The sequence below is a fragment of the Melanaphis sacchari genome, unplaced genomic scaffold (assembly GCF_002803265.2).
Source record: "Melanaphis sacchari strain LSU unplaced genomic scaffold, SCAv2.0 Contig73_pilon_pilon, whole genome shotgun sequence".
NCBI lineage: Eukaryota > Metazoa > Arthropoda > Insecta > Hemiptera > Aphididae > Melanaphis > Melanaphis sacchari.
In genome coordinates, this window is record NW_020271525.1 from 3,591,332 (window position 1) to 3,619,250 (window position 27,919).

The 27,919-nt window shown below is 24.4% G+C and overlaps 1 protein-coding gene across 1 annotated transcript in view; it reads left to right on the forward strand.

Annotated features, from left to right (window-relative positions):
- Nucleotides 1-23,095, forward strand: part of LOC112600981 (octopamine receptor beta-3R-like) — a 171,966-nt gene extending 148,871 nt beyond the window's left edge. The window contains exons 4-5 of the mRNA XM_025348355.1: nucleotides 9,461-9,575; nucleotides 22,281-23,095. Coding sequence (XP_025204140.1) covers nucleotides 9,461-9,575; nucleotides 22,281-22,506 — 341 coding nt within the window. The 3' untranslated portion in view covers nucleotides 22,507-23,095. The remainder of the gene's footprint in view (nucleotides 1-9,460; nucleotides 9,576-22,280) is intronic.
- The last annotated feature ends 4,824 nt before the right edge of the window (nucleotides 23,096-27,919 follow it).

A 27,919-nucleotide genomic window follows, 5' to 3' on the forward strand; every position in this document is an offset into this window, starting at 1 on the left:
GTAGATTAATACTTTTGGTAAATTTAAAAGATTATTTGTATTACCGAAACACATGTTTATCTAAAAACATTTTATGGTTGACAAATATAACTTAAACCATTTATTATTGAAGTAACTACTATTTTCATAAAAAATTCAAATAACTTTAATTTTTCTACACATATTTAGAGTAAAAAAAAATATATAATTAATATAATTAATTACGTGTTATTTTATTTTATTTATTTATATATAGATATACGTTATGGGTACGTGTACCCTTTAGATACGCAATACATACAATACATGAACTAAGAAATGTCCTTAGCTTATTAGTGTAATTTGTTATAAATATATAATATAATATGAGGAATTTTTAAATATAAGAATTCTATTATATAAAGTAAAAATCTGCGTTAACGCATGACATCAAATGTCTTAAATATTTATTTAGCACATTTAATTATAGTGACGGAATATGGATTATAAAAGAACTAAATTACTGTGTAGAATATTGAGATATCTTAAAATATAATAACGTCACATGCTATAGCCATATAATTTTTATAAATGTATGTTTTATACAGATATTTTATGAGACTTCACTAATTATATTGTGATGTGTGACACATTAAATAAGAACAAATTATATTATAATCGTTGAATCTCAAATATTCATTGTTGTTGTCGAATGATATTTTGTTACATATCTTTTTATTTATTTTTTTATAATGAATAAAATATAAAACATTTCTCCATGTTTTGCATTTATAAATAAATAAATACTCATGTTGTTTAAAGAAAAAAAAATTAATATCCTCTATACTCACCCACATTAAAACAAGTAATGGGAATATCTCCATACAATGTTAATTGTAATTAAAAAAAATAGACAATTTTAACTTTAGTTTTCTGTGTTTGCTTTTCTTTTTTTGTTGCTTCAATGCTTGACACTTTGAATTAATTTTGTAATTATAAAACAAAAGGAAAAGAGGTTTTACCATAATTCCCCAAAACAACAAATTATTACACCGTGTTTTCAGAATAAAAATAAATTTTACAGACTATTAAAATACACATTCAGTTTTATTTGGATTTTACTTTTTCAGAAACAACTTCTGAATATAATTATTTTATTAGAAAATTTATCGACGTCGGTTTAATTTATCTACTTAAGTCAGTAATTTTCCATGTGTACCTATTTTGTTATTAATTCGGATTTTCGCAATTTCAAAAACACAAAGAAGTTATAATATTGACATACAAACGTGTTCAAATCCATCTGAATGATTTAAGTTACTTTATGAGAAATTTACTATAGCTTTTTGATACAAAATATTCTGACTCAAAAAGTATTGAAAAATAGTTTGTTTGGCGGAAAATAATCATGTTATTGTATTCATGATACGTGTCAGTTCAAAAAAATATATATATTTAAAACCAATAGTCTACAAGAGAATCTAAAACCATATTTAAATTTATTTAAATGTGTATACATGATACGAGAGTTAGGTTGTCAAAAGATACTTTTATGTCCGTCGTGTTTTTATAGGCTTAAATACGTTTAAACTATTCGATACGTAATGGAATGTGACAAAAAAAAAAAAAAAACATACTTTTTTAGCCATCATCGTCACAGTTATTTTCTATTTTTCTGACAAGTAAATACCTAATACCTATATTTAGTTCACTTTTTAATACCTTTGACAAATTAATTTTTATTTCATACCTTACCTCTGTATTGTTTGGTATAATATTAAATAATTAGTAAAATTGTGTGAACGGTTTATTTGTTTAATTGTAATGAACATATACAATAAATATATAAAGATTTTAAATAGAAAAATTAATTAAAACTTAATTAGGTCAACTGTTTATTTTATATTAATCTGGTATTTATCAATCAAATTTAAATCAATTTAATTTAATTTCTCAAGTCGTAAGAGTCACTAATATACGTAATATTTTTGTAAAGCGTAATTATTATTTTTATGATAACTTTGCGTAATTCTACGTGTATAAGATAGACTATTGATTTTTAAATTTTATATTAATTAATTCTGCTTTGTAAAATCTTTTAAGTCTAGAACTTGATTATATTATCAATAATTCTTTTTAATATTATTTTTAGAATTTTTTAAATTATTGTTGAAAATTATTGACAAAAAAAATATTAGTTTGAACTTTAAGACTTGAGTTGAATTCAATAAAAACGTATTGAATTTTTTTATAGTCTTTTAATTATCATAGATAATTAAAGTCCTCGTCAATTATTATAATATTTAATAAATTTGATTTAAATTTCAAACTACCGTTATTTTACATGCTTAAAATTATAATTTTACAACGATATTATAGGTAATTATTTTTATTTGCACTTTGTATTATTGTAATATGTATAAAAACTTAAAACTGTACCTATAAAGTTTATTAAACCATTTTGATTTGATTATTTATGCATCGTTAAATAAATATAACCAACACTTATAATTAAGAGTTTAAATTTAAATTTTACTAAGTCAACAACCATTTTAGTTAGCTTTTAAGATAGTTTTACTTTAAAATATAGGTATCTATATATTTTTAAAATTAAAACTATAGTTTTAAGTAAGTACTTTAAGTTATTATATTTTAAATATTTATGTAAGAATACTTGGATCATTGCCATATAAAAATTGTTAATACATTTTCTTTTTTATTTTTAAGGTTTTAAAACTATGAGAATTAAAAACGGCTTATACAAACCAAAAAAGATAAATCTTAGGACGTATTTATTTTTAAATGTAATGAATTATCAACGTATTTAAGTTTATAACAATAATAATGTAACGCTCTTTTCAATTAAGTTTAGGTGTGTGAATTCAAACAATGATTTCTGATGTTGGGTTGAACCCTATCTGTTTATTAAATCAAAATAAAGTCAATAGTTTAAACTTTTTTTCATTATGAACATTTTAAGTAATACATTTTTATATAGTGATTTAAACGTCCGTTATTTATTACATCTATTTTTTCACATAATTTTAAATAATTTTTGTTTATTTTCAAAATAAAACGATTATGAATAAAAAAAAAAATTAATTAAAACTTAAAGAACCTAATACAAACTTTATTTACCGGAAATAACTTTTTTTTTTAAAGAAATAACATACTTTTATTGAAACTTCATATTTTATGATAATATATTAACAGTGTTATAATTTAACCTAATTTTTTCGGTTTTGGTTTATTTCTTTCACCACAAAACACGAAACATTAAGTTTTGAAGTAATGATTTATCGTTATCCATGGGTTCAAAATGTTTGTGGTATTAATTTTAAAAGTATCTAGAGTATGAAACAATTTAATTTTAATTTTAATCAACTTCTAAGACTATATATTTATGTTTTCGTAATTCCATTATATAGACATTTTATTTAAATATATTAATATTCACTAACAAACGGACTAATATAAATGTTCTTATATTATTATAAGCTTTTAGCTTAATACTAAGAGAATAAAGACTGATATAAGTTTAAACCCAAACTTGGAGAATGAAAATAATATACTGTTCAGTTTTTAAAAAAAATCTAAATATTTGGTTAACTATTAACAATGGATAACAATATATGATTACTAAAATCAATATCATTGTCACATTACTATAATTATTATAAAGTATACAATAATCAATCTTATTATAAATATGTAATTGTACTCTAATTTAAAATCAATTCAATTGATTACATTTCTTATTACTCAAGCACAAGTTATCATTAATATCTCTATATGTTTTAATTTTAAGAAAATGTTTTTATATATAGTACTATTAATCTAAATATTGAAGCCAAAATTACTCAGAATCAATTAATAAGTGAATAATATATTCTCAATTTTGCACTATATACATATACAGTAAACACAATAGTAGTGTATTATATTATGTTCTTATATTACGTAATACAATTCTAAATATTCTTATTGAAATAAGGTAAAATAATTTTTGAAGCTTATTTGGGATATTATCACACTTAACTTTTGATATTTAATCATCCAATTTAGAATTTTAAATATAATATTGAATTAAACATTAAATTACACTTTAAGCATTTTTACTATATTCAAATATAAAAAAAGAAAATTTTAAAGTTGAATAATAAGTTTTAATCAAATGTATCAATTTATGTGTTAAACTTGAATACAATGATAAATAATTTTATCCAAAAATCTATTATGTGTAGAATTGGTGTATAATAGTGTCTATTAACAATACATTTTATAAATTATATCTAGGTCAAATATTTTTATTTTTTTAAATAACAATAAAATAACTAAAACCTTTAGAAGAAAAATAGTGATGTTTTAAATATTCAATTTTGTCAAAATTTGAAACACTTAAAAAAAAATCACAACTATTCGATGTTCTTATAGTAGTTGTAAGGATAATTCATGAAGAAATATTAAATTTTCAAGCTTTTTTATTGAGAAACTATGTTATCAATATAAATTAAAAAAACTAAAAAAAGATGAAAATTGATATGTCTATAAATAGATTAATAACAGCAGACCTATTTAAAAATCGATAACATAAATATATTTTTCAAAATTAGTATTTTATAAAAATATTTTGGTTATTTATTTTTAAGCATTAACGAAAAACATAACTAATTTTAAAAAATATGTATATATTTATAAATATGTATATTATTTCCCAAAATCGAATGCTCGTTCAGAATTTAATATTGAATAAAAATAAAAACTTTACCTATTAAACTTATTCATTTTATAAGAATAGATAAACTATCCAGAACAATTTTTGGTGACTTAAATCTCAGATAATTTGATCATGATAAATAAATGAACAACAATATGACTAGAATATAATATGTAGAATAATTATACTTGAAAAATTATTTAATGAATAGTATTTTTATGGAAAATGTGTTTGTCTCAAACGATTAAATAGTTGTATACCTTTAAAATTATTTATGCTTGCAATAAAATGTATAATCAATAAATTATTATTATCCTCTATTATAATTATTATTTATTATTTTTTTTTGTTAATTAATTAAATAAAAACATATTTTTATTTTTTACCATGAAATTACACTATTGCCATTGAAAAAATAACTCTTCAATATTAATCAATTTTAACTTGTAAAATGTCATATGAATTCAAATATTAATAGATTACATTGGAAATTAGTGGTTTATATAATATAATGTCACGGCACGGTGTTACGCGATAAACGACTAATCGCATTAGCTGTCGATTAGTATACATAGTTTTAGTATAATAATTATTAACACTAGAGTATAATTACAATTCAAATTCATATCAATAACATGTAAACATGGGCGCCCATTGGGGGGGGGGCAAGACAGGGCACTTGCCCCCCCCCTGGAAAAAATATTACCACAATATTACCTTATTACCGAGGCAAATTATTTGTTGAAATCACTTTTAAGATATGAAATAAATATAAAAATATACTCATTTTTATCGTATATTAACATCATAGTTAGGTCGTATTCTGTAGTCTGTATAACCTATACGTAAAATAATTTATCGCAGATAATTTGTGGTAAATCTATAAAGATCACAATATAGGTACTACAAATATTTTAACCTAACGCAAACAAGGATACTTTCATTCAGGATGTCATTAATATGTTTGGAATAAAACGAAGAAATTTACAGTTCTTATTTACTGATACCGAATAATATACTTAATTATAATATTTAATTTCTATTTTTTTATATACTTATTAAAATTATTATTTATTTATTTATTTATTCATATGACAATTATTATATATTTATTTATTTATTCGTATGGCAATTATTATATTAATACACTATATATATATATACAAATAAAAATATAACATGCATGTATAGTGTATACATTTATATGTGAAAAATAACATTAAATCTTTATTATCTTACTTTCGAAAATTTTTTTATTTTGACCCCCCCCCCTAAAATATTACCTATGGGCGCCCATGCATGTAAACACTATACATGATTATCTATTTTGTTGGTCTGCAGGACTCATTCTCAGATTCATCAAGCTTAATAATATCCTTAATTTTAATCTGGACGCTTCATTGTGGCATCCAAATCGATCCCGAGAAAGAATACATAATAGGTATACGTTAAATAGATGGGTCAGAGTTTTGAATGCACCACAATACAACTACGGTTGGTCGTAGTCTACCTGGAATTTGACCTAAAAATATATATATATTCTTAAGTATATATACAATTATACACTTAAATTATAACATTGAATTTTGTGTAAGAACCCACATTATAAAATGAAAACAGGCAATGGAGCGAAAGGGAGGAGGAACTAGGAAGGAGGAAATCATTTTAAAAATATATTAAATTGCACCGCCGCCGCTAGTACCTACACAATTAAGCTATATAGTCGGCAAGATTTATCACAAAAGGTAGAATATAATCTAAATAAAAGCAGAACACTATTTTCATCATCACACCAAATTAAAAGATGTTCTGCAGAGATAAAAATACGAATATTTACCGCTTATAGATAGGTGTCAATGTTGCGTTATTGAATCGAATCTAGTGTTGTAAATTTATAAGCTATAATACACCGATAGCACTCGGTGACTTATGGTTCTATCTGCAATGGCAATAGTTAAAGTTTTTTACATAATATATGCAACTAATAGTGCTTGCAGTTCTAGTGTCGGCATATTTTTTTGTCGTCAATCTTTTTATAAGAAAATTTGTACTGATAACAAAAAAAATATAGCAATTAGTGCCTTCTCGATATCTATTTAAAACTTAAAGACTAATAATAAATAATAATTCTACAATAGTACTATATATAAACAAATTAGTCTATTTATTCATTTGTTTTTCTATTTAACTCATACCAACAATATACACTTTTCTTCGAAAAATAACCAATTGCATTGAATTATATTTTATAATTAATATATCAAGATTATAAACTATGAATTGTTGACTTAATTTTTTCTATAAATTATTACGCATATTATTATGCAATTAATAAAAATAATACATATTTATTAAAACTTGAAATAGTTTCAAAATAATTACTAACATAGTAATGTCTAAATTCGATCATTTTTTTTTCATTGTTTTTTTAAATTACATTTTTTTTTTTACTCATCGACACGTATACAAAAAATTTAAACTATTTTCATTTTATATTTGAATAAACAATAATAACAATACCACGAAAACATCGTTATGAATGCAAATTTATTTTAAAAAATCTATATAATTCAAAAATAAAAATATTAACGTAAATCAAATTTAAATAATTGTATAACTATTTAAATTGGAATATATATATAAAAAAAAACGAAAAAATAAAAAATAATAGGTAATGTGTTTTTATTACTTTTATGATAAAAATTGTACACACGACATCATCTTTGTTTTATGTTTCTATTTATTACACCAAACACTAAATATTAAAAATGCATCAATTTTATCAATTTTGTGTTGACAAAAACTATGATAGTTTTAGAAAAAATTTAAATAAAATTTAATCTATTTCAGTGTTTTATTTTTGTATTTAAATAATAACAACAATAATAAAAACATTAAGTGTAAACTAGTATAAGCCGTTAGTAAATTTATTTAAGGACATTCAAAAAAAATCTAAAAACTTAAGTTAAAAATAAAGGTCAACATATTAAACATGGTCATTTGTGAAAAAATGTTTTATATAAGTATACATATTTAAAATGTACTTGTCGTTTTAGTGTAAGTTGTAGTGATATTTGAACGGTATGGCAAAGAATACATTTTTGAAACGCTCTATAATTTTAACATCGGTGGGTTTCACTTGTCATGTTGTCTTTCGACCGAATCAAATAATTGTTTATTTATCATCAAAAGATAAACATAGATCATCTTTGTGACACATTTGGGTGCACTCGTTAAAAATAATCAAGAACGCGCAATGTTTCAAACCACGCGAGAAATGTAAATAAGCTATTGGTCTCGCCATAATCTCAATCGTGGCTGACATACACACACAATCACGCCACTTGTTACATCGAAATATTATATTATTATGTTTTACAATATACTAAAATATTGTAATCCCACAAACGGAAGGCCGGCTAAAATTTTAGCAGAGCTTTGTACTTACGCCGCAGACGAATTACTTATGAGACCAGTAAATTTTAATTAAATCACAAAATTAATTTAAACGTGAATTAGAAAAGGGTTTTTTAGGTTTATCTTCAGTACAGCAAGTTGTTTAAAGGACGCAGCTGCGTTTATTTACATTCTTTTTTTTTTTTTTAATGAAAATTGTAGCGGACTTTTAGAATAGAAACTGCTTTCTTGCTAAGACCTAGGACATTGATTTAATAAATTAAAAGAAAAGTGTCTGAGTAGGTTAAATTCATACACTCCATTCGAAAAGAAACTTGTGTCATACCATGTATCAATGTCAGTGTCTAAACCGAGCTTCCTGCCGATGCCAACTTCTAAAAAACATTATTTGAAACGTTTCTATAACAAGTTGGTTTTTTCTAGTTGAGCTCATCCTTGTAATTGATACAATAGCTGGTCTAAGAAAAAATTTTAAAGAAACTGATTTTAAGTAAATAAAACCGAATAACAGTAATACTGTATTGTACATAAAAATTGAAATTTAAGATTTAAGTGTACCTTCTAAAAAAATATCCAATTATCAAAAAAAAGAAACAGATAGATGTCTAACAAGTCGATCAATTTTAATCCATTCATATTTTTTTATTTACACTATTTCAGAACTTTCGTGGCACAAGTTAAAAATAACTGGTTTGTCTAAAACTTTTTTCGTAGTTTTTCTAATTATCAAATATTTTTTGTAAAGAAGCTAATTTTATTCATATATTAAATCAGATTTATTGAAATTAAAATATTTATATATAAATTTGGAGGTTACTGCTGATCATTATCCACCGTCAGCGCAGTGGAATAAAATGCACACAAACTTAATTGATATTTCAATGTTTGATACATTATATTTTACTATCAGAATTTTAGACTAATTAACTGGTGCTACCGTTGTGATTTAAGCGGTACACTATAATTATCAAATATTCTCCCTCGAGATAACTTTAATGATAGTTTCCTTAACTTCTATACGAGCTGATTTTGACATCTCGATGTATCCATAAATATAAACTTGCACTGGTACACCACACAGACGCGCTACGATATATCACATGAGATCCGGATTAAAAACTATAATATGAGATATTTTGTATCAAACACTTAGAATGAATTTCAAATCGACCACGGCGGTGGTTTGGAATGTATAATAATACTATATTCGTAAAGTTTGCACGTGTGTAAACAATATTTAATTACCTCATAAAATACATACATTGCGAGGTTTTCCGATGATATTTGGAGTATGCAAATTTGTATTATTATCCACATATTATTTCACGTGAGATTAAAAAACTATTTAAATGATATTTTATTTTTCAGTTCCTGCGGTGACAAAGACCACGAGTACAAGTTGGAGGACCGAGCACAAAGCTGCTCGCACGCTGGGGATCATCATGGGCGTATTCCTGTTGTGTTGGTTGCCATTTTTTCTTTGGTAAATATTTTATAATATTATACGCGTTACTCAATACACATTATACTATTGTGACACACTTTTATTTAGCTTTTAGCTAAATATTAAAATATTATAGGTGCACTATACGCCTATATACTCTGCAGCAAAAGAGTAACATTGTAAATGCGTACTCAATGAAACATTATTAAAAACCTAATATTCGTATTACAATAATGAGTGTGTATGTAATTAATATAACATGAATTATTTTTCAATAACATAATATTATCATAACTTTTTATAACTGAGATAAATAAACCTGGTTATACATATTTTTGAATCTATTTGATCCATCACTTAGATGTGTGCTTTATTTATAAAAAATAAGTCTCGCTGTTTAGTAGGTTTTGAATGTACTTTGTCATTGAGTAGGTCACTGTAATAAGTATGTCAAATTTAAATTCAATGAAATCGTATTCTAGCCGAAATTTCAGTTTCAGTTATTAAGAATACTTTATAATTTATTTACATTAATATCAGTAATACAGTAAGTTATAATAAATTAAGATTTTTGAATCACAACAAAATAATTAAAATCATTACTCATTTTTGGTTAAAATATTCGATTTCCTCAAAATTATAATTTCAAATGGCAATATAAAAATAGTGCTTTTGGCGTTCATGATAACTTATTAACAAAAATCGAAAAATACTAAAGAAAATCTAAAATTGTAATGCCTCAAAATGTTCAAAATTCTAGATCTCTACAGTTTATACTTATTGAATTGAAATGCTTTTTGATGCATGCATACGATTAAAATTAAGATTATTGTTTAATTAGTCTAATTTATCTATAGATATTTTAAAACCTACTCAAATTCAATATCTCTGGGTGTTATTCCAATATAATAGCTATGATAATCTATATATAACTTTACAGATATATATCGTAAAATGCGTTTAACGGTCTAATACGTGGACTTTATCATCATTAATTTTAATGGAGTCACATAATAACGCACTACGAATGGTTTCTCTCGGTTCTTTTTACCGTACTTATTTATACCTAAGTAGTTTTATTATTTTTTTAAAATTGAAAAATAATCACGCAACGTCCCTTAAGTATAGTTGTATAAGCGAATTGTTATTGTAGAACAGTATCGGTGAAGACGACATACGTGTTATAGAGTTCCACATTTGAAATTTATGTACAATAATGAAAAATAGTAGCTCAATATTTTTTTGTGGCGATATAAATCTTAAAGGTTGCGACATTATTAAAATTGGATTCTCAATATAGCGTTCACTGCGTATTTCGGGAAGTAAAGTTAAAGCGCTATTGTTCCGTGGATTTCTTTATTGACTATGTTATCGGTTGCCTCACACGCTGATAGCATTATTTATTGCCGACAAACTTAATAATGAACGTCTTTGAACTTTTAAAACTTTATCAGTGACATGAATCGTCGATAAACGCGCACATCAAGACGCTCGCCAACACCAACAGCAGTACAGCACACGCTTTGAACAGTGTAAATCCACATTAGCCATCTTATCTTTCGTCCATTTGGATACTTGAACGTTCTAGAATTTGGGATTTCTCCAAGTCCTATACAGTTATTAAGCATGGCTAAAAACCGTTATAAAACCGTGTCATCGTTTTTAGTATTAGTTAAAATTTGCGTATTACCGATCTTTAGAAATATTTATATTAAATCAAAATTTAAAATTGCATGCTACTCATAATGTTTTCAAACAAAAATACATTTTTAATTATTTAAAATTATTATGAATTTTTTTTTGAAAAAATTGTTCACAGACGATTTGTTTATACATTCAATGAAAATAAATGTGTGCATCATGTTTTTGTAATCAGTCTTGTAAAGACTTAATGATTGCTGACAATCCTAGTATAACACATATAGGTTGCTAACCTGAGATCCACAAAACACCTAAGGTGTGAAAGTCATAGTCTGCAAGACTTTTGTAGGGAAATATATGAAATAAAATAAATTAATACAGAATTAACCTTGGGCTAATTAGAATATTTATTAATTTTATGTTGAGAAGGTCAACTGGCATACAATTTAACAGAAATTAATTTTAACTTAATGTAATACAGGTCGACAAGAGCTTAAATCAACCCGTAGGGTGTATGTGTCCCATAAGTCCCGTATCACCTTAGTGTCTCCATGACAAATCAATATATTTAGATACAGATTATTTTATAATAATAAGAAAACTCCAAATGAATAACATGTTTCAAAATTTGTTTTTCAAAAATTCAAAAATCTTAACTGCAAAAAATGTTTGAAATTTAATATTTTGTAATTTTTAAGATGGCCATTATATTTATCATATTTTTAAAAATCGTTTAAAATTGTTAAAAATTGAGTTGAAATCAATCAAACTAAAGAAAAATAAGTTTATTATTTTGTAAAAGAATATTAACCATTTTTTAAAATAGATACGTCGTTTAATATTAATTATCTGAAATTAATAGAACCTGGTCTATTTTATGTAGTGTCTATAATCACAAAATTGTAAATGATTTTCTTCGTCACTTACATAAAACTGTTGAATAAATTTGATTTTCTATTGCTTTACTTTATTTCTTATAAAATTCTATGGACAGACATTTGCTTTCTTCACCTCCATCAACAAATAACTTATTGATAATTTATGAGATATAACTACGGTTCTAAGAATTTAATAGTGTTTCAACATAACTATACCACGATTGCAAAGTGAATCAACATTTGTTGCACTTTTTGATCTACCTGATATATTTTCTTCGTTAACATAAAACAAAGTTTAAATTAATTCTTAAATAAAATCAAAAAAATAACTCAATACTACGCTGCAGTTGAATTAAACGCAAGCTAATATTTACACGATTTGGACACATTGCAAATAATAACTTAATGACTTATGAGAGACTATCGATCAGTGAAAACAATTGGATAACTATATAAAAGTTAGTATACGTATAAAGTGCTAATACTAGCTGAGGTATATCAATTCTAAAACAAACATCTTTCTTGATGTGCACATCCGTAAAAATTGTGCCTGCGTCATGTGTCTTGCTCGTTGGCGAAAATAACTAACGTAGATATATCCCTGTTCTATACTCCTCATTCCTCAGGGACATGCGTACAAAAGTAAAATAGAGTTACGCAATCGTACAACCATGGGAAACTGTTAGAAAAAAATTGAAAAAAAAAATAGACACTATAACTATAGGTTAATGTTATTTATTTAATTCAAATTGTCAATGAATACGTACATAAGATCTAGAAGGTGGGTATCAAATATCACACCGAGTCAATCAACAACAATGCCGGTGCGGATTACAGAGTTATGGTATAAATAAAAAATACACACGTTCGTTACTGTCTGTCTACAAAAATTAGGTAAAAATAAATAAAAATTTAAAAAAGTAAAAGCATAAGCAACTAGTTTATTTACAAATAAAGAATAATTTTTATTCTGAATAATTGTATTCATTAAAATCATGAATACAAATATTTTACTTTTTCCAGAGTCCTTTTTACTCCCTCATTATTTTTATCAAAATGAATTTCAATTTTTCTCCTAAAACTTCGATGACTTATTAAATTTAAACTGTTCTTTTCAAGAACTCCAAAATTGATAAACATTTTCTTAGAAAAAAATGATTCATTAGTATACTTAAATGTGCCATTGAATAATGAATAATGAAATTAGTTACGTCTTCATCAAATTTATTTTGACAATATTTAATTATTTTATTTTATTTTTACAATTTATAATATCCATATAAGATACGTCAAATTTATTTTTTTTATCATTTTTAAACTTCAATAATATTCTTTTCATATTATTCTAAATCCGAATAATCGTGCTTTCTCTTTAAATGGGATTTAAAATTTAACGATGAACATTAAGATCCCTTGATGTTGACATTTTTTGGCTCATATTTAACACAACTGGTTATTATATTTTTTGAATCAAAAGAAACCAATTTAAAAAATATCATAAAATGAAGTATCCATTGAAACTGGTTCTGAAGATCTTAGTTTATCTGCGGAAATAGTAATAAACTTCAAAAATGGTGTACTTAGAGATTACCATTATCACTTTCATCACTATGAAATATGAATTAAAATAGTATTACTGTCACTCGTATTAGGTACTCATGTCATCCGTAATTTTCAGACTCATTTACACATTTAGGAATAATAGTTATAGAAAAATGTACATAGTTGTTTCAAACGATCAAACGCCTATACTAAACTAAACGAAATCGCAATATCTATATAAACTCGATATCTCTAATAATTGATCTAACTACTATAGTCGGAATTATTATTCTATTTATCAAAAATATTGTTATTATTAGTGTTATATGTCGTGTTTAACCATATATATTACCTACGTTATGGAGCTGAAGACAAGACAAAAAAATAGTTTACTTTCGACTATCAAACTCTAAATTATCCGAATACCCATTTAATACTACATTTAATAGCAAAACACTATTTAAAAAAAATATAAATACAATTAATTAATTTTATTTAAACAAATTTCATTTTTATTTAATTTTAGCTTATAAACACTGATCATACATTTTCCGGATCAATTAATGTGTGTAACACATAAAGACATTAGGCATATAGCCAAATTAAATCTTGACATTGATCTACATAGTTGTGACGTGATGTGTCATTGATGTACATTAGAAAAATAAGTAAAAAAATAAACCTAAGGTACGGATTTCAACCCACGGCCAAACACATTTAAAACTATGTAAATAATTTACTGAGCCATCGTGACTTATTTTTTCACTCTCACGTTATGTGGCTGAGGAAAAACAACGCGACGCGTAGACTATCAGTGTACGAGTACATTGAATTTACGATAGTGCGGACCGTGTCAATCTGACTTTGACTATGGTTGACCGTAGGTATGATGTGTTGATTCGTCTCATAGCCAAAAATAAGCGTTCAACCATAAAAAATATTACAAGTAGAGTAATTGCCACTAGTTTTTATCGATAAAAAATATAAAAAGTTAGGAAATACTATTTGATATAATTGAAATTCAGTGATATTTTCAGCCAATTAAAAATGTATAAAATGTATAAAAAAGACTTGTAATTTAATTAAAATATATTATTAAATAATTTTACATGTAAAAATATGTATCATAAAACCTTAATACATTTCTAAATAAATATCATTCATATTTTTCTTTTTACAGTAGATACATTTTTTTACAAAAAAAAAAAAAGGTTTTTGCAAATTTTAAAATATTTGAATTATGTAAAAATAACTTAGCCGTCCCGCACCCTTTAGTTGCATTTATGGTTGTTATTGAACAGATACAAGTACGTAAGTTTTAAATCACAACCGTTTTTTAGAATTTCTATTTATTATTTACATGATTATGGAAATAATAAATAATAAATAAAAATAAAAATCAGTAATAAAATAAAAAATAACTTTTCATACGAATAATACCCAACCCTGCTGAGCCTGCTGTTTACGATTGAATTTGAATTAGAAGAAATTGTATTCTGTTATTAAAAATTTGTTAATTAATTAATATCACTATTATTTTTCTAATCTAATTTTTGTATACAGTTACTACTCATAAGGTCTTTGACCAAAAATCATAAATAACCAAACACGATTAAATGAACAAGGTAGGTAGCATTTATATTAATGAATAAAAATATTATTATTTTCATTTCCTAAGTTTAAATTATAAGAGGAAAACGATTTTAATCTAGTTATTATTATTTGTATGATAATTATATGAGATTGTGCCGATGAATTGAAAATAATAACAATAAATTGTTATAGTGCATATAATTACGGCCTCTTTTTTCAACACAACAAAAAATAATATTATTAAGATTAAAAAAAAAATAAAAATAATATGAAAATAAAATTACAAAATACACAAAAATAAATCGATATAAACGATGAGAGGCGAATATCATTTTATAGCTACTTTCATATTTCGGTGTAGTGTTTTCAGATGATAATATTAATAACAATAATAATAATAATAATACAAATCCCTCGCGTACTTTCTCACAGCGCTGATTCAAGAAACATTCGTTTCTGTGAGAGATTTTCGCATCATCCGATAATAATAATATCGAGTACAAGCAACTGTACAATATCTACAAGAAGCTTTGGACGATATTAATTCAATTTATTTATGGATTCGAGGAATTAAGAACTCTGATGCTGTGATGTCGAACGAGAGGAGCACATAAAAATCAACTAGAAAAACTCATGCATTTGCTATAAATCATCGTTATTGACGGCTCTTTTGTTTTGATATTATACAATCGTATTCCAATCATCAATAGATGATGAAGAACGGCTGTTATTTTTACACATAACGATAAAATAGTCTTTCGAATTCGATTTTATAATACCTATTTTTAGATTATAAACGTAGTATTGAGCAAATGTATTGATTTTATCATTTGTTTTGATTTTTGTATGAGTACACAATAAATTGTCGATAAAATGATTCAATTTTTAAAAATAGGGTTGATTTTAAATATAGTATCTGATATAAGTTTGTACTTAATACTCTTAATAGAGGTTAAACTTAAAAATGCCTAATATTTATTTTTATAGTTAGAAAAAACAAATAAAAAATTAAAGAAAAACGGAAATTTTTATGCAAAGATACATGAAATTTTCAAAAAATGTATTATAAGTTTTTAAATTAGAATTTTTATAAAATTAATTAAAATCATGAAAATTATTAAATTATTTTGTAGTTAATAAATGATAAAAATGTATTTTATACCTAAGGCTTAAAACATGGTTCTTTATTTTTCAACCTTTATGTAAAAAAAAATTCTATTAAAAAACCAAATTAATTTGTTATGAGCATTTCAAATTTAAATATTTACAATATTCCATATTTATCCATAAGATAATTATTTCACCTCAAACAATTTTTGATATTTTATATTATATTTCATAAAAATATATATATTATTATTATTATATTACAATATATGCAACATTTTCGAGAAAAAAATTATATCAACCTACTACATAATACTAAAAGTAAAATATAAATGACTTTAATAACTATATCAAATAAACATTATCACTTGCAGATATACGCTGAATGCTAACAGATCGTTTCAGCTCAGAATTGTTTTTCCTATACAATGATGTATCATTGAATTCAAATTTAACAGACCTACAATAGTAATCCACTCGACACCTCATGTACAGCAGAACGATACTCGACTACTTTTTTTTTTATTTATTCCTTTATTGAGATTTTGTCATACGTTAATAGTTCCTTGATATTATAATTAAATACTCATTCATGTATTATGAACCCATCGTCGGAAAATTACTATTGTACAATACTACGATTATAATGTGTAGATTATTGGTAAATTACCTATCGTAATCATCTTAACGAAATTAATATGTATGAGTACTGAATATGAGCCCCAATTGTTGAATCTACGAAGATATATCAAGATTATGACAAAGCCTATCTTCTTGTTTAAAACATTTATAAGACATTGAGCCTCAAACCGCTAATTTATCGTTTTAATAACAAGTTTAATATTTTAAATGTTATATAAATCGAACTACATAAATTGAATATTATATTTATATTATTCTTAGTAATTTATACAGTTAACCTATTTAATGATTTTTTTTTTTTTGTGTGTGTTAAAAAAAAATTACCATATTTAACTTAAATGTTTTTATTCACAATACTCAATAAATATTATACAAATAATGATATAACCTTAATAATAACAAATTATATACAAAATTTACACTTAAAATATATTTACACCAAATTTGAATACTCAACAACCACTCATTTTGTTTTAATACAAATAAAATACATTAAATTTAGTTTTTTCGTAAAAGATTACATAATTAAAAATTTGACAGTACTTGAACCTTTCGAAAGCTTTTATTTAATACAATAATATGAAAAATTGTATAAGTCTTTAATGTTCTTGTTGATGTTCTATAACTTCTATGCGTTCTAACAAAAAGATTATCTAAGTAATTTCTTAAATTATACAAATTTATTGATACACGGTTATTTCATAAAATATAATAAATTATATAATTAGGTAGGTACTTAAATCAATAATAAATTTAATAGTTAACTATTCTATGATGTTTTTAATACATTTAAATTATTTGGAATTCTACCAATGGACATTTTATTAGTTTATCAATAAAATTTTAAATTAAAATTCACAAACGTAATCTCTATGGTTTATTACAATATTACCATATTCAACATCAATCAAATCAAAACGAATTTTTTTTCTATAAGTTTGATAATAGGTCAAGTCACTTTAATACAAAGATTACAACACAAAATTGGTTTTGATGAATACGAATTTGCTATGTTACACCCTGATTTTGTCATAAATTAACATTAATAATAAGGACAATATCCTGGTACAAGGCCTGGGGGTATCATTTCTCTTGATCTGGCACTAGTCTTATATATAAAATAATATTAATTTCCAGCAAAATTGTCATTTTACGACTTTTTAACTGCTGCTATGGTTCCATTGGACAGAATACGTCCGAATCATTAAATCAACTCGTAGAAAATGTTTATCTACGCGAATAGCTCGTTTAAAATGGCTTTTCGCCAGTTTCACAAGCGTTTAATATATCAAAATGTGTTTCGCTAAATTCGTATAGTCATTATACGTCTTACTGGAGACGGTTTTTTATTATTATTATCATCACGCGAAACGCCCAGCTAAGATAATCGAATCATAACGATGTAAATATAATCACCATCAGAATTATTTATTTATTTTTTCTACTATTAAATCTGATAATTTTCTCTCGAAGATGTGTTAAATTCCCAACATTATTATAATAATATGCATATTAAACTGCGAAATTGGTAGTTCAAGGCGTAAATAAATAAAATATTTTTCAAATGTAAAAAATGTATTCTATGGATTTTTATTTTTTGTTGTTGTTTATTTATTTTTAATATTGGAGATACCAACAGTTATGTAGATATATATATGTTGTTTTTTTTTTTGCAAAGCACGTACAAATTATATTATACTTTTTACCAGTGAAAATGGAACATATTATCCTAAATTAATACTGCTATAGGTGGTATAAAACATTTTTTTATGATAATTATTTCAATAAAAACGTAATTCATAAAACATAAAAATATAATGTGTTGCAATCACACAAAAAAGCTTAACGTAATCAAATAAATCCAACATTTACTTCTTTAGGATCAGGTATAAAGTTGTCAATGAATTCGAGTTTATATCTTAAAAGTAAGTTGACCTTACGATCAACCGTCTTTTCCCATGCTGCATAAAATATTGATAAATATTAGTATTATATATAAACTATAAGATTACAGAAATTACAACTATGTAATATTGAGAATTGAAATTATATTTGCTATTTAAATAAATTCAGTAACATTCATTATTTAGATTGAAAATGCTTATTTTTATCTGTTTTAAAATAAATAATTTCATACTTTCACAGTTTATACGTTACATTATATTACTTAAGAAAAATAAATAAACGAGTACCGATATTGACGAACAAACATCGACTGTTAAAAGACTAAAGAAAAAACAATAATGCACGTATTGTTTTAAATATAAGGGAAATCAATTACAATTATAAAGGAGAGACTAAAATTTAGGTATTTCAATATATCTACCAAAAATGCTTTTTTTTTATCTTGAGTGGATTTAAGAATCTTTTTTTATACATAATAATATGTTTTATATGTCTGTAATCACGTTTTAGAGGAGAAGATTTTCTTTAATCATCAACATCGAGTGTGATTTTTTGATGAATTGTTACGAATACTATTCCAGTAAATAGTTAATTTTAGTTATTAAAAAACAAAACTGTTCTGTGGACTGTGAGATAATCGTAGTTTTTGCGCAGCAGATCGTGAAGATTAAATCCCGTCGCACAAACCTTTTTAATAATATAATATATTTACAATGACAGTAGAATTTTTATGTTTATCATGTGTATAAAATTCCCACTCTACAGTGAATAAATCTAAAACGTATCCCACTAACTTATTGAATAATATACATTTATATTATATTAATTTATAAAGCTATTAGCTATAAATATAATATATATGTATATACAAAATAATTCGCCAGGCATGCTCATTCCCATTTTTTTTCTTTAATAATAAATTCATTCAAATTCCGATTTTTTAAATATTTAAATACCACATTTTAAAATTCTTAAGATTTTCTGTGCTACTTAAGAAATACCATATGGCGATAGAAACTTCTGTTTTTAAAATAAAAAAACCCCTTTTTCTTACTGTAAATTATTTAATAGATTATATTTTGAAAATTTTGATGCATCTATTTCAAAATTCTAACGAGTAATTTTTCATTTATAAATATTAATAATCTTTAAAAATAATTTTACAAAAATATAAAATATATGACATATTGGATTTAGTGTTTATTATACTTAATATATTTTTACAAATTATAAACGTAAATGCAATACAGATTAATACTAATTACTAAAATTTTCAAATAGGGGTTCTCATCTGAAAAATGGAAGTTTGTATCTCCCACACGATACATGTCTTTTAAAATATAAAAAAAAAATATTAACTGTAAGTATATTTTATAAAAATTCCGAAAACCAGATTTTGAATAACTAAATTATTGAAAGAAAAAGTGACAAGAATTTAATATAGTGAATTACTACATACATACAATACATACATATATATCGTGCTTTATTCGACCTAGCCAAAACCCTTATAATACGTATTATTTTTATTCAACGCATTTCGTTACGGAAACACAATAATAATATATGCATAGAATATATTATTATATTATATTCACAAAAGTTTTAAGAGGATATAATATAATATGTATACACGTATATAATATTATACTAGAGTCGAAAATTGTTAAAGTTCTGTTTCGTTTTTACGGATGTTACCCAAATGTCACACATCGGAGCTAAACATTCCGGCAGAATTTCGACGCCGTTCCGGATCCGTTGAGATTCGATGCCCATAAACACCTCGAGACCGGGAAAAGTTTAGTGTACTGCAATTGCAGTCTGCGGCAAGTGATGAGCGACGAAGGGCCGGTAGTTACGCCTCGCGTAAGGAACTTGAAACCTTCCGCCCGCCGCGCCACTATACCACTTCGATCTGGTCTGCACGACAGTTGAAAAAAACCTATAATAATTTAATTGATAACTACTATTATTTATTATTATTATTGTGATGGTGAAAAAATAATAAACACACACAGCAAACGATAAAAGTATTTTTTTATCTATATTTGTAACATAAAGATCAGCTATAAATAATGACCAATCGATTTTAGTATCTATAAATATGAATTAAAACAAATTTTTGTAGTAACCTAGCTTAAAATTACAAAAATAAATACTATAGGTTATAAAGACGTTACGGAGGAATTTGGCGAGTAAACTTCACCCCTATTTTTTAATAATGAATATATTTAAATACCTATTTTTGAAATTACGAAGTATATTTACATATAATCCATATTTTCAAGTACGTTATTTTATACCATCTCTTTAAGGAGTATTATTTTATGGTTAAATTAACTTTTAATTTAGAATAGATTAACTTCTTCGTGAATGGTTTTAATTTTTAAATCTGAGTGTAGAATGAAATTATATAAATATAAAGATTGGCATTTGTGATTGAGCGTAGGATTTTGTTTTAAAATGTTTGAATTTTGTTTAAATTGGAGTTTTTGGTATTACGCTTTAGTCCACATCAGTTTAATTAAAGGTTTTTAAATGAGTAGTTTGGTGTTTAGTTCAGTATGTTTATTAGATATTAATGTTTTAAGCAACCGGAGACGTACATTTAAGACAAGTTTTTTACTTACGTCTGGTGTCTAAATGAGTCGTAAGTCATTAACATTAACCCTAAATACTTATCTGAATGGGAGAATAGGATAGGGATATCAGTTAAGAAGACTTCAAAATAAGGGCAGGTGAATAATAAATACTAAATTTAATACTACATAATATAATCTCTTACTTTACTAAGATTAAGTTTAAGGACTATTATCCTTATAATATACATTTTAATAATTCAAAAACAACTCATTCAAAATTTGATGTAGATACATAAGCATTTATTAAAAAACTTATCTGCTTGACATTTTATAATAAAATAAGGTTGGTTTTATTTGAAAAAAAAGGAGACTTGTATCACTACAAAAAATTTTTTATAATAGTATTAACGGACAATCGAGGTTTTATCAGTCATAATATACACAATGCATTAATATGCTATAAAATTGAAGAAGCATATAAGAGTAAACCTTCAAGAACGTTATTTTTATATCGTGTCAAAATTTTATTTTCAAAATCACATTCTTATCTATACATCTGGTCTCAATAGACTTGTTTTAACTAAATATTCAACTCTGCAAAATCAAAGCATCAAATAATATTTTTTTAATTCACCCAATTTGATCAGTACTAACAAATAACAATACTATTTTATTTAAATTTTATTGAAAACCTATCACTAATTATATAATATTATATACCTACTCTGTGATTCCACAATATTAGTGTTATTTTAAATAGTTTGCATACAATACCTAACTTATAACTTTTAATACCTATACATCTGTGTACAGATAATTTAATAGGTAATATATTTTGTTTATTTGATTTTTAGGTACGTGATATCGACGTTATGCGGCGATCCATGTAGCTTCCCAGAAACACTTGTGACTGTGTTGTTTTGGATCGGTTATTTCAATTCATCACTGAACCCACTGATATATGCCTACTTCAATAGAGACTTCAGAGAAGCATTTAAAAATACGCTACAGTGTGTGTTCCCATGTTGTCAGTCATGTTGTCCAAAAGAAAGCGACACAACAGCCATGAGCTATGTTTAATCTGTCGGCAATAATAATAAATAATAATTATTATTAATATAATTATTATTATTATTATTATTATTATTATTACTACTATTAAAGTTATAATAATATAAATAAAAGTTACAACAATATTATTACATTAAGCATTTTCGTTTCAATGAGTTACTCTATATAAGTTGAACATTATTAGAAGAAAACTATTTGTATTGTACAATTTTTATTGTTCAATTGTAGGCTAATGACTTAGCCTTTAATATAAATCATAATAATGTTGTACTAAAAATAAATAAATATTAATTGATAAATCCATTAAAAAAAGCCACTGTGAAAATAATAACGTACATCACAATATTGTATTGTACCTAATATGATACTGCGGGTACTTAACTACCATTTAGATTACTGTTATATAAATACATTATACGTATCTAACATACAGTTTATACTAAACACAATACAAACCAATACTTAATCTTAAAATTTTTATTTATCTTTATGTGGTTTTTTTTTCAAAGAAAATTAATTTTGATGAATATTGTAATGAGTAATTTCAATGAGTAGACTATATTATACAATTATATCAAGTATAAAATGTATATTTATAAACCACACGTTATTATATATTTATAATAATATATTATACATACATATTTAATCGTTTTGTTATTAATTTTTTTTTTTTTTTATTATCATTCTATTTATCCATACATCTTACTATTATTATCATGGTTTCAGTTTCATGTCGGTTTGCAGATTTATTCGAAACTAATACGACTGTTCATCTAAATAACAGGTATGGTATTAACCACTACGTGTACAGTAACATATTGAACAATTAACCCGTTCTGTATCTATACATACTTCTTACCAAAATTATGCGTTTCCATCTGATATCTATTATAAATCATCAAACACACGCACGTTATTTTTTCTCATCTAAATATGACGTGCATATTTTATATGATATATGATTTGAAGTGAAAATCCCTACGTGAAAATTTAAATTTAAATCAATTAAATTTTTAAATTTTTAAATCCAGCGCAGACCATTATTTTCAATGGTTTAATGAGTGAACAGAATAATACACACATTGACACATTTATTTATAAAAACGCATCTCCTTATCTTCATTAAGTGTCATAGCACATATTATTCATAGATTCAACCTCATCATTAAAATATTCAAAAATTTTCCGGTTTTCTGAATGAAGTTTAATATTATTTAATAGCTTATTAGAATGTACAACATGCAAAAAAAAAATTGTAAATATTTTTAAGATATGTATTCTCAAGGTGTCTGTGTGCCAATATATAGGTGTTTTCCCCGTGATCAACCAAGATTAAAAAATATCTAAGATAGATTCTGTTGTCAAATTTGTTTTTCTAATAACTTTGATAATTAAATTATACAGATTATAATTTCACTATTACCTCAATATTGTAAGGTATAACCATATAAATAAACAATAATTCTTATTAAAATTGTTGCTTACTGTAACTAGTCCAAATATTTATTTCACCATTGTTGAAATTAAAACCAGAAATCCCGAAACCATGCATTTAAAATGTATCTATAAAACTTATAGACAAAATAAAAAACTTTATTCACACATACAAGATGTAGGTATACAAGAACACAAAGACAGTACACTTGTAATTATTATATCTATATATATTTTGGATCATTTTTATTACTTTAAACATTGAATTTAATTGTTATCATAATCAACATTATAAACATAAAACATTTTAAAGTCTTAATTTATGTCATAAAAAAAAGATATTATACTTCACTACTGCAGTCCACAGCACGTATCACCATGAAGAAAAAAATGGTCCATAAATTCCTCTTTACTTTCCATCATACTTTAATGTTACTCACGTTCTTAATTGAAAGTAAGTAAGTACTAACTGAATTATTAACATGTCTATTAGCTATTGGACAGTGTTATGATGTATTTTTATTAACTAAAAATGTTTAACAATTAATAAAATTGGTAAACAATGTAGTAATATTTCCAAAATCTATCTTTTATATCCGACATCTATCATATTTATCAATAGTTTTGTGTGCTTATTGAATTGTACGTACAGTGTGGTTATGCGATGGTCTATAATCTATAATCTATATAATATCCAATTTTGATGAATTTAATCTATTTACTAATAAATTAAAATTGATCTATCTTTGATTTTTAATAAATTAACAAAAATTATATAAATTATCTTGTATTTGTATACATTTCTGATAATTTAACTAAAAATTATTACAAATATTAAAAATATAAAAGATACTTTTATGTTTTAATACTTAGTGAATTATATGAAATATTATAATTTATATCTCTACCTAATAAATTATCAATAACTATATAGATATAAATTTAAAAAGTATAGATATTTAGCAGGTATATCAGACATTTTTTATGCATAACTTCCCTGTAACAATAGTTTATTGGGTAGCACTATTAAAAGTAATACACTAATAAGATATAGTGTACTGGCATAACAATTTTAAAATGAAGTACTACGCACTACTATAACATATAAATTATGTATTAATTTCAGGACTGAACTGTTTCAATCTATGTACTGAAAAACTGTTAATGAAGAATACACTTATTGTGCAAAATAAATCGAAAAAATATTCAAAAATAAGCAATTAAAAAAAAAGGCAAAATAAATTCAAATCGTTTATGAATAATGAATATGTAATAACAAAAGGTTATCTAAATATATCTTTATTTGTACTGGAAATTTAATAGATAGCATTAAAGGTAACTAAAAAAAATTATGTAATTTTGAAGATTTCGTAAGTAGTTGCATTGACAATATACATTAGTCGACAATATTTAAATTGTATTTCAAGTTATGAATGTATAATGTAATATTTAATTAAATATAATAGACTATTCTAATAATCTAAGACAATTATTTCTCAACAGCCTAACAACCAAAATTTATTTTATTTCGTTAAAACAAATACGTTATAGATTATAATATTATATAATTTATTTTTAATTCTACAGAAACTTTTGAAGAACATCTGACCCATTGTGTTATTTCTTTACAAACATATCCATTTGCGTACTACGGAAGCTCATATAAAAAAAATCATAAAACAAACTTTACTCTAACCGTTCACGTATTCATGTAGGTAACCATAATCTACATAACTTTCTATGAAGTAAAATTTTATCGTTCTCAATACGTTTAGAATAAAAATAAAAAAAATCATTAAGTTGTTATACTTCTGGCATTTGGTGAGAAAATTATAATACTATCAAAAAACTATTTATTTACACTCTATACACATCATTGTACTATCTCCTTGACTTTCTAGTCAAGGACCAAGATTCGGGAACCTGCGGCTCCGGATCCACTTAACATGCAATCTGCGACTGTTTGGAAAATTAATCAATATATCGAGATCCGTGTAATATAAATAATATAGATATAATTATCTATAATATAAATTGTTTGTACTTACGTTATTATCTATAGTTTATACTAACAACAGTAATAACTATAACTAAAAAAATTAAGTTTTTTCAAACCTGTGCAGCTCTAATCTAACTTGTGTAACTTTTTTAAAAATAAAAAATAGCTCTTTTCGACGAAAAGGTTTCCGACCCCTGCCCTAGTCCCTTGTTCATAAATCAATTATCTAAAACCTAATTTTATTACAAAATAAGTATAATTTGTGCACGTACATATATATTATACATTAGATATAGTATATTTTATTATTGTTTTATCAAAATCGACAATTACTCACTTTACAAACAAATCAATCTTTTCGGCTTTACTATCTTCTATAGGTTAGGTTATTCATATATTCTAGGAAAAAAACTTAGCTTACAGATAGCAGTTATACTCGTATTATACTGCACTGTGCGATGATTAATAATATCAATACTTTATTAACTTTTTAAATTTTAGACTTGAAAAATGTTTGTAGGAACTAACCTCGTTCGCATATAGTTTTCAATTGAATTAAAGCAAATTAAAACTAGAAAAATATCTTTTACACTGTATCGATTAACGGTTATCAAAGATATATTACTTGTTCATGTTTCAAAGTATAATAATATATAATATATATATAGTTATATTATATCACACGCATGTATAAAAAAAACATTTTTATTTTATTTTTACGAGTAAATTAACTACAATAGTTGTCAGTATAATTGTTATATAACAGGGACGTATACAATAGGAGTGGTATACGTCAGATACCCTGTAAACTTTTTTTTAAGACATTTATAAAATAATGTCGTTTAAACAAATCTCAAAAATATAATATTGTTGTTTATTTTTATTAGGTATTTGAATTTAATAATAATTTTATAATGTTTTACATTTTTCACTTTAGTTTATTTAATTTAAATCCTATTAACTTTTTCATTTATGACTAATTTATTGTTAATAGCATTTAGGGCGTACTAAGTTTACAATAAAGCATCTTAAGGCTTAATCAGTAATACCTATAAGTACAATATAGAAATCACGCAAAGTGTAAAGGATGAACATTCGGAGTTCACAATTTGAATGTCTTGCATCATAACAACTCCTCCATGTGTTTTATCAGTGAGAGGTTCAGTAACATTGTAAACCCCAGTTTATATGTATAAAGTATTCTGAATGTATAATGGATAGGATATTAATTGGGTACCTATGTTATGAATTTGACAGAAAAATACAAGTGAGCGTATTCGAGTAAATATGATAACAAAACATTTAAGGATGTTTAAAGAAAGTCCAAGAGACTGGTCTAAGCGTTCAAGAAACTAATCTTATGAATGTCAATTCAGAAAAAAATAACTATCGGAAATGTAATTATTACACAGATGGCGTTTCGTATCATTGACAAAAGTTAGGAGTTTGGCGTGAAGAAGCATCCAACTTATCAATTAATAGTTAGATGAATATAAATGAAAGGAAGTAGTAAAACATATTATACATCTATTGTACAACTATACAATTGAGGTACTATTTTATTATTATTATTTAAATCATCATAATTTTCAAAATACAGTTTTATTTTAATTTCATTCTAATGATTATATATTTATTTTAAGCAGTGTTGAATTAAAGATGAATAGTATAACATTTCGATAATTAAAAGCAAAAATATATATAAATTAAATAATTTTTATAAAAATTATATAAGTAATTTACAATATCATCAAATAAAACTATACAAAATAAAAAAGAGATAAAAATTAAAAATGCAGAACTAATACAATCTAATGTGTTAAACTATAAAATTTTAATAGATAGACAAAACAAATTATTATTTTTATATAATTAGTATTTAAGTAATTTTGTAACAGATATGTAATAAACTTGGGAAAAAAATTAAAAAAATAGACAAATTCTAAGAATAATTAATTATAAATAACTTTTTTAACATTGATTAGA